Here is a 13166-nt window from a genome sequence, read left to right on the forward strand (position 1 = left end):
TTTGAATTTCCCAGTGGCGGCTCAGATTATTTAAGGGAGGATTTTTTTTTCTATATTTCTCCACCGAATCTCTACAGCTATGCTAGGTAAAGAAAATGGATTATAAACATTGGCAATTCAAATGCTCTACGTGTAAACTGTGAAGAAAATTAGATGTAGCAAATAGATCCCACTGTGCACAGGGGAAATGATGCTGGGATCTCTAAATGACTTCACTCAGTCACATAGTTTTGTTTTTGTTCTTGTCTTCTTTTTGATTTATTTGTTCTTAAAGAAACTAGTAGATTCACGAGGGAAGGTATAAAAATCTGGCACAGCAGCATCAACTCAAAATGCTGCTTTTGCCTCAAAGGGAATAAAAGATAATTTCTTCTGAGTCTAATATGAATGACCAGGACCTGGGAACACAGACTGAGCTTGCTCCTAAGTGACATGTGCCAACGGGAAGACAGTTGCACGCTATTTTTACAGTTACAGAACGAACGTCATAAACCAAGGCATTCCCAACGTATTAGTGAGGACATCAGATGGGCGGTCACCCCAAAGCACAGGAGACTCTGCTGTAGGCTTCAGATGCCATCAATGGCATTCTTAACTTTTGGGTTCGGGGAAGCTACCTGCGTCTGCTCTGCCAATAGTTTTCCCTGATAACGAAAAGCAGACACACGGGTGGACAGTGGATAACTGTGAAGGGGAGAAGAGAACTCAGATAGTTTGGTTCTGCATCTGTAATATTCCAGAGCCCCACAACCATGAAGTTCTGATCAATTGCTTGGGCTTCAATCTTCAGCATAGGTGTGACTTTCTGCTGGGAACTTCAGCACACAAGAGTCCTCTGGACCCGACTCTGTGTCTTGAAACCCTGGGGCTAAACGACAGGAAATTGCATATTCTTTTCGTCATCTTAAACAGCTACAGAGCCCCAGGAATGGGGCCCAGAATAAACCACACATTCAAGTGTGAAGTTGGCAAATTTGTAATTAATGACCGGGGAGAAATACCGAGAGCAGCAGGCACATTTCAGGAATGGTAACCTTTGCTTGACACAGGAAGGGAGTCAGAAAACAAAGCAGGTAGTCAGCCACAGCAAGGTCGTATCTGGAGAGAACACACAGAAGACAGCTAGTGAAAGTTTCTTACCCCGAGGCTGTTACGGAACTCACATAAACAATGAAAAAAACCAACAATTTTTAGCGTATTGTGTGTGTGTGTGTGTGTGTGTGTGTGTGTGTGTGTGTGTGTGTGTAGGGGGGACTTTGCCAGACAGTGGAAATAAACTGATCTGTTTGAGGGTCTGGAGAGATGGGGCAGTGGATTAAATGGTTGCTGTTCAAATATGAGGACCGAGTTTGAATCTTCAGAACTGATAGGCATGGTGGTCTCACTGTAATCTGAGGGCTTGAGATGCAGAGACAGGAGATCTTTTGGCAAGCTGCCTAACTAGACCAGCCAAAATAGACACACACCTTTAATCACTCAAAAGAAGAAGAGGAGGAGGAGGAGGAGGAGCTAGAGGAGGAGCAAGAGGAGGAAAAGGAGAAGGATAAGGAGAAGAAGAAGAAGAAGAAGACCCAGAAAAGGTGGTAACATTTTAGATATGCTCATTGATTCCCATTGTACGGAGCTGACTTACCAACCAAGCGAGAAAAGAGATTACAGGCTCTTGAATTCCTTGTTTTCTCTTAGGCAGCAGCTGACTTCTTTGTCTTTGAAGCTTCTCAGTGGAGTGGATCGTGGTCTGTTTTGATGAGTTTTCAAACCAGAGAGACAACCGTGTTGACTTCAGAATAGGTCAGAACCAATAGCTGACTTGATTACCACTGGTGCGCTGGAGGGGAGAGATGCAGAGACGCCTACGATCCGACTGGGAACGCCTATATAGTGAGTGGGATAGAAGGGACAGCAGAGCACTGGGTGACAGGATTGGACTTGACATTAATTCATAGGTTTATGGCCCTGGTTATTGGTTCAGTGTCTATGAGTCCCTATGAGCTTGCACGGGACTGACCTAGGCACTTTGCATATATGTCACAGCCGTGTAACTTGGTCCTCTTATGGGACTCCTAACAGTGGGAACAAGGGCTATCTCTGACTCTTTTACTGGCTTTAGGGACCCTACTTTTCATACTGGGTTGCCTTGACCAACCTTAATACTTGGGGGCTGGGTGAGGTGCTTAGTCTTACTGTGATTTGACATGCCATGTTTATTGATACTCACAGGAGACCTGCTCTTTCGCGGATGGTGACAGATGAAGAGGCAATTGGGGGGTAGGTGGGAGAGGGGGATGGGGAGAGGGATTGGGAGGGGAGGATGTAGGGGGAGGCTGTGACCAGGATCTAAAACGAATAGATGAAAAAAAAAAAAGAAAAACTATATTAATCTGATGAGCAGACCGTGGCCTGCACTCCGCAGGCTCATTAGACTAGCGAGCTCTACCATGGAAGAGTCTCCCTTTTTCCCCCTTCTGAAGCTTCCACCTGGAGCTCTCCTAACCCCTGTGTGATTCTGGGAACAAATAGGGCGGATTCTCTCAGAGGTTCCATGATCTCCATCAAAATCTCTCCTCCAAGCCACCCTTAAACCCACAGTGGCATCGCAGTCAGGGCAGCCTCCTGGAGACACTTCCGGGTCCTTCCTCAACAAAGCCTACGGGTGCCTGGATCTGCTTATTAATTTTCTCACCTTATGTAACTTCCTCTCAGGTCTTAAAGTGCCCTGCACACTTCAGTATGACGGCCACTCCTTTATTCCTGTCTTCTTCCCACTGGTATGTGGAAGTTTCAGACAGAGAGGGACCCTGTATTCCAAAGGAGGTGAGCCAGAGTCTGGCTGGTTAGACTAAATCAGCCGGGGTGAGTGCATTCTTCCCCTGGAGGAGGTGGATCCTGAAACACGGCAATAGTGAGGGGTGTTTCAGAGTAAGGCTGTAGAGTTCTGCTCTGCTGCTTTTGAAGGACTTTTTTTTTGAAGGAGATTTTTTTGCTTTCTTTTTCCATTTATGTGTGTGTGTGTGTTGGCGTGTGTGTGTGTATATGTGTGGGGTTCAAATGCATGTAGATGCCTGATGTTATTTTGTAAATCATTCTTGTTCATATTATTCATTGGGGCAAAGTCTCTTGAACCCAGAACTTAGCTCAACAGTATGGCTAGTCTTGTTATCGAGCTTCCTCTGAGGACTCCCCCCTCCCCCATCTCTGCCTCTGAAGATGAAAGAGCAGGTGAGCTGCTGTACTAGCCTGGTGTTTATGTAGGTTCCAGAGATCCCTACTCTGGCGCTCAGCCTGTGTGGGAAGCACTCTAACCATGATTTGTCTCTCCACCCCTTGGAGATTTCCCTAGACAACCTCAGAATGCCTCTGACTCTTCCACTCAATTTGAGCTCCGTGAGTGAATATTGCTCACTTATGATCAAAGTAGTGCCTTGGTCGGGCTCCATGGCTACTGTTCCACTCCCAAACAATTTCTATTTCAGTGGCTCACTGTGAGCGTGGCGTTCCTTTGCAGACCTCTATTTGTACTGGAATGACCATCTATGTCTGTACTCAATGTCACCTTTCTTTATTAAAAAATGAACACAAATGCCACTTCTCAGGTAATAAGACTGTAGTGATTCAAATATACAAGGGTGTCCTCTCTCTTTAAAGGGAAATTTAAAATTGACATAACTTCATGATATCACAAAGAACCCAGGCCTCTGTTTTATTGCTCTGTAAGTTTTTGGTCTTGTCTTAAAACTTTAAGGCTACCATATAATCCAAGAAGGCTGCTGAAGCTCCAGACTTTGCCAGTCATCAAACAAGCTAGCTTTTCCCAAAATCACCTTGAGGGACAAAGTAGCTCAGAACTTAGTTGCTTGTAACTATGGGCATTTATTTATCGGTGTCAACTTCTGGGTCTACAGTCCTATGTGGTGGCCCCATCAGGTCAAATGTTAGCTGCCAGCTGATACTGAGGTCTGAGTCATGTTTCTGTATGTTCGCCTTGGGCAGTAGCTGCTCAACAAGTGGCAGGAGTTAATCCAGGAGGGTGCATATCCAGTAGAGTCCCATTGGCCATGTAAGTAAGATGGCCACAATTAAAGACAAGATGCAGAAGCCGGGCGGTGGTGGCGCACGCCTTTAATCCCAGCACTCGCGAGGCAGAAGCAGGCGGATCTCTGGGAGTTCGAGGCCAGCCTGGTCTACAAGAGCTAGTTCCAGGACAGGCACCAAAGCTACAGAGAAACCTTGTCATGGGAAAAAAAAAAAGATGCAGAGAAATGCTATAATTTAAAGGGATAATGGTGTTATGATTTGGATCTGGGATTTCCCTCAGAAGTCTAGGAGTTGAAGGCTTGTTCATAGTCTGTGGTGCTATTAGGGGATGGTGGACCATGTGGGCGTGGCAATTAGTAGGAAGTTAAGTCATGGGCATCACACCCTTGAAGGGATACCAGGGCCCCATACCTTCTTATCTTTGCTTCCTGGCAATCATGATATAAATAGGTCCACTTGTGTTCTTGTCATGGCATACTGTGCCACCACCAGGGCCAAAGCAAGCATGAACTGAAACCTCTGAGACTCTGATACACGCCTAACATTTCCTCCATTTAAAGTGGCTAACTCAGGGAGCTAGAGAAATGGCTTAGTGGTCAAGAGTGCTTACTTCTCTTGTAGAGGACTTGAATTGCATTCCCAACAGCACATGCCATGACTCACAAATACTGGGGATCGGACAAGCCTCTGCTGAACTCTGTGGGCACCACCTACACGTATGTATACACAGCCACCGGCACTCTAGACCCACACTCTAGGACACATCATTTAAAATCATAAAAAAGATCTTTAAATTTGGTTATTAGTGAGCTTGGCTGTTTCGTCACAGTAACAGGAGACAGTCCTTACAGGTGGATTTTCTAATTCTGTTAGAAGATGGAGCCAAGAATCGACCCTAAATTCTAACCTACTATAGACATCATTGTGGGATGCTGGGACGAGGCAGGAGGTTGGAAGGGGCAATGGAACATATCTATTAGCCTTAGAATCATTTTGAGAGTCACACACAAAGCTTCCCAGTTATATTTCACTGGCCAAAAACTTCTCTCCCAGCTATTTTGGGCACTGGGACAACTGGGAAATACTTTATTGCGGATTACAGTGTATTCTGCTAATAACTGGGGTTCTGTTGACAGGCCAGAAAGGGGGAAAGTGGGCTGGACAGCAGTTCAGCAGTTTCCTGCCCAAGGTGTGCGATCGCTGCGCTCCTCTGTGGTGTGTTGTCTTGAGCTGGAGCTTGGTCCCTGCTGCGGGGTGGATTCACCAAAGCCAAAGCCACCTGTAAATGATTATTCACCCTGCCATCAGCTGTTGCTCGACTGTTGCTGTGGCAGGCAGAAAACACACCATCTGATCTCTCAAGCTCAGTTTCTTGACTCGTATCTGCTCTTTCCCCAAAAATAAAGAATTGGACTAGAAAGAGTGGCTGTGAATGGCCTCTAAGGAGAAAATGCGATCTGTTACTGAAACTCCACCTCTTCGGTGTGTGCTGCTGAGAAGGGGCGATTTCGCAAAAGGCCTTCCATGGCATCAGTAACCGCAAGATGGGAAGACCTTTTACAGTGTGTCTCTCAACTTGTGAGTTTGGACCACTGTGTTCTAACTTTGATTCTGGGTGCAGGAAGGATGCTTTGGTGGAGTTCCTACAGTCTGCTTTCTACTGCCCGCCGGAGAAGCAGGGTTGCTGGGGTTCCAGGTCTCCTTGACTTGGGTGTCACCAACTGAGAACACTGTGGAGATACAGGTCAAAACCTGTCTCCAAGTTCCTTGGCTGGAACAGCCTTGCTGAGGGAAAGGGGGAAGGAAGGAGAGGAAGGAGGAGAGAGAAGGGAGGAGGGAAGGAGATGGGAGAGGGAGGTCTCTTGGGGTCCTTACTGTCCTGAGAGCGCTCCTCCAGCGTCCTGCTCTACCAAGTTCACCGCCAATTCCACCGCCCACAGGACTAGGGCGAGGTGGGGCGGGGCGGGGCGGGGCGGGGCTGGAGGGGGGCGGGGCGGTGCGCAGTTGTCAAGCTTGAGCCGGGAGACTTTGCACTGTGGCTGCCGCCTGTGCCTACAAAGCGAACAGGAGACCCAAGCTTCTTGGTACAGACTGTAGTCCCGGAGCCTTCCCGTGTCCGCTTGGCCGCCGTCGGGCCACGTCCCGGAGCTGCCACCTGCAGCCAGGCCGCCAGCCATGCCAGCCGCGCCCGCCCTGCGCCCGCCGCCACCGCCCGCGACCCCGGCCCCTCCGGCACCCACCCGCCCTGCGCCTCCAACTCCGGGTGAGTGCCCCTGGCGACTGTCGGTTGGAACCCCACTCTGGAGCGAAGGGGCAACAGAGGTAGACCCCACGGGGCTGCGCTGTGCATGCGTCGGTGCATGCGTGCGTGTGTTGTGTGCATATGTGCACTTGTGCAACCCCTCTACACCACGGGGAAACTCACTTGCAAGGGGGTGATAGCGGCTGGAGCTGCTCCCCTTTCTAAGCAGCCAGAGCGCCATTCCTGGAAAAACACACTGGGCAGGTGCTGCAAGGCTGCAGGAGGAAAACGCGCGGAGGGAGCTGTCAATGATTGATTGTCTTCGTGTGCCAGGCGCTAGTCACCTAGCGACCTCCCTCGTTCCACCCTTTCTTGAAAGAATCTCTGTTTTGACGAAGCCACCGCCTTGCCTAGGATCACCCCAGAGTGGTGGAGTAGTTTCTAGAACCCTGTTCTCTGGAGTGCTGATCTAGCTAGAGAGACAGACACTGAAGAACAAAGGGGGACCAGGAAAAACACACTACAGGCAGAGCATTTGGGCATCAACAGGATAAACCAGAGAGGGAGAAACCAAACCATCAATTCATTTCAAATATAGAGCCACGTTTTTCACTCCTTTCCACGTCTGATTCTGGGGGCGAGGTGTGGTGGAGAAAGGATAAGGCTGCACCCGGGCTTTGCAGAGGCGTCTGGGGACACCTTTCCAGAGTATCTGCCTGCTGGGAGTGGGGGTGAGAAGTTGTGGAGGGAATTAGGCTGTTTGCTCCTGACAGTGAGTCATTTCTCCACCTCACTCCTTCCGAGCCCAGACCATCCTCTTCCTTCTACTTGGTGGTGGCTGTCCAGTGGAAGCCAGGTCCCATTGTCAACAACTTTTATAACACACTGTGGCGGCGGTGGGGAGATGCGCCCTGTGATGAGTGTGGTAGCGGCTGCGGAATGGGGTCTGTGGATTACAGGGGTAATCTGCTGAGCTGGTCACAAGGAAATGGGGCACCCAGAGCTATAGGCAGGCACACATTATCCCCGGGGCAGGCAGCAGAAAGCAGAACCCCAGGGAGGTAAGCAGGGCTGGAGTGCTGGTTTACCTACAGCCCAACTTCGGGAAAGCTTGTTGGTATGCAGTTGTATTGTTAATGATGCCACAGGAGAGAGAGGCAGATGTGATTTCTGAGTTATACTCTCCCACTCTCTTTTCATTTAGTGCTAAAGGTTTTAGAGCATGGTCCTTTTAAGGCCAGCCCTGCTATGCTTGCCTGTCTGTGCCCTGAGTACTTGGTTCCCAGGGGCAATCCCCTGTGCCTGTGGAAGGGACCTTTGCACTGCTTTGCTTGTACAAGCTCAGAGCAAGGACTGGGTGGAACTGTATGTCCCCCCTGGGGCAGCCCTTGACAAGGAACTGGTGAATCTTCAAGAGAACATTATCCAGCTCCCAGGCTCTTCACTAGGACAGCGAGTGAGGCACGATACCCTTTGCTTACCAAAGTTCCTGTGGCCTTCCATCAGGTTGATCGCCAGGCTCCTGGCTGGCCTTGCTTGGCTTGCGCTGGTTTCTTGGCTCACTTGTCACCCGTTCTTTCCTGTGAACAACTGCTAGCATGCTAACACACTAACTCACTGTCCTAGGAATTCTTCCTCAGCATCTGATTCCAAGGAACAACAACCAAACAAAGCAAACAAACAGAAAAATCCAATCTCAAGACGGGGAGTCATTTCCCTCCTGGTCTAGTTTGCCTTCTGGTGCTGGTGTGAACACTATAACCAAAAGCATCTTGGGGAGGAAAGGGTTGATTTCAGCTTTCTGGTTGCAGTCCGCCAGGAAGGGAAGTCAGGCTAGGAACCTGGAGGCAGAGACTGAAGCAGAGGCAGTAGAAGAATGCTGCGTACTGGTTTGCTGCCCATGGCTTGGTCCTCTTGCTTTTTGATATAACCCAGGTTGACTTGCCCAGCGATCGCACTGCCCACAGTGAGCTGGACCCTCCCACATCAATCATTAATCAAGAAAATGCTCATCGACTTGCCTACAGGCCGGTGTGAGGGAGCCATCTCTCAATTGAGGTTCCCTCTTCCCAAGTGACCTGACTTGAGTCAACTTTACCAAAACCAAACCAGCACACATTCCCTTTGCTTCTCTTTCTTTCTCTTAACTTTTTCCTTCTCCCCATTTTTTTCTTCCTGTGTTAACTTTTGAGGGCAGGATCTTGTGTAAACCAGGCTGGTCTTGAATTCATGATCCTTTTGCCTCCACCTCTTGAGTGCTGGGATTACAAATCTGTATCTCCATATCCGACAGCCTTCTCAGGCAATGTGTTCCTCCCCCATTTGCTCAAACAGCAGTGGACAGCCTGGGTCCTTTAGGGTGCCTTTGGATAAATTCACAGAAAGTGCCCTGTCTAGGCCCATGGGTCTTGGTGCCCAGACGGGGACTGGCAAGCCGCAGTGCTGTGGCCTTCATCAGTGTGCCTTTGGCAATACATACAAGTGTTCTAGGGGGCACAGTCCTTGGGCTTGGGGCTCAGAGAAACAAAAACAAAGTGGAGAGTTGTTGGGCTGTCCCAAGTTCTCGTTTCTCTCTATGTCTCTGTGTGTGTGTTTGTATGTGTGTGTGTTTGTGAAAATGTACGTATGTATGTATGTGCGTGTTTGTATGTGGATGTATGTATGTGCATGTTTGTGTGTGCATGTGTATTATGTATGCATGTGTGTGTGTGTGAAACTCTCCCATTTCCCAGTCCAAGAGAAATTTCTCTTATGTTTCCCTTACTGTTTCAGGCAAATTTTTGCTTTTCCCTGGACAAGCTGAGTAAATAAAGGCCTTCGTGTCTTTCTAAATGCAGCAAGGGGAAGGGAAAGCACCGGGTGAACCTGGGTCTCACAGCTTCAGTTATAGTGGTGCCTCTCTTGGGGTGAGTGGCTGCCTTCTCCCAGCCTGGTCTCTGCTCAAGCAGCAGCAGACAGCCTGGGTCCTCTAGGGTGCCTTTGGGTAAATTCACAGAAAGTGCCCTGTCTAGGCCCATGGGTCTTGGTGCCCAGACATGGCAAGACGCAGTGCCATGGCCGTCATCCGTGTGCCTTTGGCAGTACATACACGTGTTCTAGGGGGTACAGCTGAGAGGACTGCTTCCTTGGAGGCCTTTGATTGATGAATGTTCCTTCCTTGAGGTTGAGGGTGTTCATGCCCCAAGTCTCCCCATTTTCCCAGGTGGCTGCCTGCCAATATCTAAATTCATCCTGCATGGTGGTAGACACCCCCCCTTTTTTTTTTCAAGACAGCTTTTCTCTGTGTAACAGCCTTAGATGTCTTGAACTCAATTTATGGACCAGGCTGGCCTTGAACTCACAGAGATCCGCCTGCTTCTGTCTCCAGAGTGCTGGGATTTGAGCTTGCGCCATCACCACCCAGCTGCCAGAGCCCCTTTTGAGGTGTCTATGGGGGAGTCATTTGAAAGGGGTGTTTCTGTGAACTGCATGGTAGTGTAGGTCAGAAATCCAGAAAGGTGGAGGAAGAGGACGAAGACATCGATCCTGGGAATTGGGGAGGGGCTTTGGGTTTCATTCCTCGTTATCCGATGTTTCCCAGAGATCCCTGGCAAGACTTTGAACTTCTCTGGGAATCCAAAGTCTTCACCTTCCTTTCCATAATGAGAGCCCTTCAACTTCCCTCAGCATCTTCCATGATTAAAGGGGAGATATTTTCATGAACTCGTCAAACTGTTATTGAGCAAGCTTGTAAAGTACTTACTTGGGGATGAGAGGCCGTCTCCTAGGGACAGTGGCATGTGTGGAGGCTTCATCCTGTGGGCAGGAAGAGAGAAGGGAGGGAAGTGCTGGGGCAGTGGTGGCATGAAGGAAACTCTCTAGAGCTGCCTGTCTACCCTCAGGGCTAAGTATTCTCAGAAGTTTGCAGATAGCAAGGTGCCAGGTCTGTGTGGTTACGGAGTGAGGGCTCTCGAGTCCTTCAGACCTGCCTGCGAATCCTGGCTCTGAGACGTCAAGGCCACAAGACCTGTGACCAACCCACTCTGAGCTTCTTTCCTTTATTGGTAGGGTGGGCAGTTCCAACTGTTCTGTGACCGTGATGTACAATGCTTACCAGATCCTACAACCAAAGCCAATTGAAATTACTGACATGTTTAGGCAGAGAAGATTGTTTGGCTGTACCAGACTTTAAAGCAGCTTTGGGCATTTGAGCCATCTGGTGATGTAGGTAAAAATGGAGATTTGGGTTCAGAATGTCTTCGTGTCTGAGATGCCGCCTTTTGTACTAGCTCCTAAACTCTTGTAGGTGTTTCTTGTTTGGGGATCACACTTTTAATACAAGGTCCATGGTCATTCCTTCCCAGGAGAGTGTGGATCCTCAAGGGGGCTGAGCATGAACCTCTCCAGTGGAGTAGATCCCTCAGGCACTGCTCCTGCGGTGCCTGATGGTTTAGATGAAGTCGGTTGAGCTTCTTGTGGGTGTTGTTTTGGTTTCTCGGGTCTGCAGCTAGAGCTCTCTGGAGATTCAGTTTCTGTGTGGCAGAGACAGTTGGTCTCTGCAGATGCCCCTGTGTTTCCCCTTCTCAGCTGAAGCCGTTGTCTCTGTCCATAGTCCCTGATCACACCTCCTCTGTCCTTTGCAATCCACCTTGGCCCTGTTAGAGGGCTTTCTCTGGTAGCAGGGGTTTGATTGGTCCATCTTTAGTGAGGTCCTGAAGCACTGGGCGGTTCCTGAGCATTGGAGACATCCCCAGCTGCCAGAGGGACACAGATAGTTTTCAGTGTCTCTGTCACCTGTCTCCTCCAGGCAGGACAGCCATGCCCACACTTGATGGGGATTCTTAGCATGGTAGCCCCAACTCCATTCAAATCCTTTCCCAGCTTCTGCTTTGGGGAGGGTCCACTGTGGGTTTTATTTGGGTTTGTATGAGCAGCGACTGTGTGGGTGGGAGCCCTGTTTGCCATCTCCCAGGCTGGGCAGTTGAAAGCCAGGGTACTTCTTCTACTCTGTTCTGTTGCTCTGGTGATTCTGAGGAACCGAGTTCCTCAGCTGGAGGAGCTGATCTAGAGGAAGCCTTGGAGTCACACTGGGATTCATTAGAGCGAAACCTCCTGCCGTGAGCCCTCAGCTTCTGGGCATTTATTAACAGAAACACTTGCTTGTCTGCCTCTGGCCATCAGGGGGACCCTCTAAGGGGCCTCTACCAAAGTCCTGTGCTTTCTACCTCCCTATTCTCGGTGAGGACTCTTGACCCACACTTTCACTTTTAAAAATTTTGTACTTTTTCTCTATTCATTTACTCTTTTTGAGACATGATCTCATATAGACCAGACTGGCATCCAACCAGCTATAAAGCAAAGGGTGACTTTGAACTTCTGATCCTCTCGCCTCCACCTCCTGAGCACTGGAGTTACAGGAGGCTTTGTGAGCATTAGGTAAGCCTCTACCAACTAAATTACACCCCCATATCCGACCGGTTCTCGCTTCTAAACGACTCTTCGGGGGTGTTAAGATGAAAGTAAAAGCGAATGGCTTTCTGTGCCGCCCTTAATCACTGGCAGGGCAGCTTGGTGTCAGTTTTGAAATTTATCTAAATTCACCCTGTTTCTAAATCATTAGTCCATTGTCCCAACATTGAATAAAAATGATTCCAGCTTGCCTGCGTGGCTTGCAATCGTCTTTGATTCCATATTAAATTATAGCATGCAGTGGTAGCTATTTGGAGGCTAGAGTTTCGATATTTCCTTGAGTTTCTAAGAAAGTACCCTTATGACCGGATCTCTGTAGTGCATGCTGCAGATTCTTAAATAGGGGGTTGTGACCCACTGGGCTTGTATAACTGAATGTGGGGCTGGGGGTCACAAAACACTTGGCACCAGAAAGGTTTCTGAACACACAACCAAAAATTAATTCAGAGGCCAAGTACATAATGAGCCGGAGGTGTTTCCGCCAGTCTTCATGGTGTTTCCTCACATGATTTCATTGCACTTTGCCCTTTGTGTGCTGCCATACTCTTTAACCCCAAGGAATCTTGGGTAAAACACCTTGGCTCTGATTCAAGACCAGTGTATTTTATGAACTGGAGTGTTTTCATCCCTGATTTACAAAGTTTCCTGCTCTTATAAAAGCACAACGATTCAATTAGAAAAGACTTCTGACGGTTTTTAATGTTTTCATGTTGCCATTCATCAACATGTAAGTATAAAATTAGTAATATTTGTAATGTTTCAGAATGATTGACTTTAATAATAGTTGTTTAAATTTCTGGCTTGAGTTTCATAAAGAATGATTCAATGAATTTTGACTTGGGATTAGGACAGGATTTCTAACAGTTTCAAACATATTGTTGCCACCTCTTTACTATGTATTTATGCAAAATGGCATTCGCAGTATTGATAATTATGAAATCAAAACATCTGTCAACTCTTGAGAGACACTGAAGATGCCTGTACCCTACAGAATCAGAGCTGTCGGCACTGGCATTGGGTTCTTGTGACCGGGCTAGAGAGATTAAACTACTTGCTGCGTGAGTATAGGGACCTGAGTTTGGGTCTCTGGCAGTCATGTAAGAAGCTGTGCACTGTGGAACATGCCAGCAATCTTAGCCCCGGGGAGTGGGCACAGGAAGATCCCCAGGGCTCCTTGGCCAGCCAGTTTAGCTGAAACTGACCTCCAGCTTCAGTGAGAGAGCGCTTCAAAGAGAAAATAAGATGGAAAATAATGGAGGAAAACACCTGCTATCAACTTCTGGCTTCCACATCTACACGCATGGACACATGTTCTCCTCACGCATGCCCTTTGATCAGATGCACGCCTACCTCCCGAGAGACTGTACACACCCTCGGGACAGGCAATGTGTCCCTTATCTGTGTTTCCCACTCACGGAGCTTCTGCAGAGAAGCAGATCCC

The 13166-nt window shown here is 48.5% G+C and overlaps 1 protein-coding gene and 1 long non-coding RNA gene across 3 annotated transcripts in view; one reads left to right on the forward strand and one right to left on the reverse strand.

The window, feature by feature from the left end:
* Positions 1–261: 261 nt before the first annotated feature.
* Positions 262–8193, reverse strand: LOC126500036 (uncharacterized). Of its 2 annotated transcripts, XR_007591229.1 has the most exons (5): positions 7759–8193; positions 6461–6552; positions 5911–6087; positions 1634–1828; positions 262–1098 (listed from the first exon to the last, which is right to left on the reverse strand). It is a non-coding gene; the product is annotated as an uncharacterized lncRNA (long non-coding RNA). The 2 variants fall into 2 exon arrangements; XR_007591230.1 differs by lacking the exons at positions 262–1098; positions 1634–1828 and adding an exon at positions 3528–5314.
* The window catches only part of Dclk3 (doublecortin like kinase 3), a 45365-nt gene continuing 38281 nt past the window's right edge, over positions 6083–13166 (forward strand). The window contains exon 1 of the mRNA XM_050139644.1: positions 6083–6298. Within this exon, the coding sequence (XP_049995601.1) occupies positions 6211–6298 (88 nt within the window). The 5' untranslated portion in view covers positions 6083–6210. The remainder of the gene's footprint in view (positions 6299–13166) is intronic.

This window comes from Alexandromys fortis, unplaced genomic scaffold, assembly GCF_014885135.2.
Source record: "Alexandromys fortis isolate MF-2015 unplaced genomic scaffold, M_Fortis_MF-2015_v1.1 scaffold_36, whole genome shotgun sequence".
In the NCBI taxonomy this organism is placed as follows: Eukaryota; Metazoa; Chordata; class Mammalia; order Rodentia; family Cricetidae; genus Alexandromys; species Alexandromys fortis.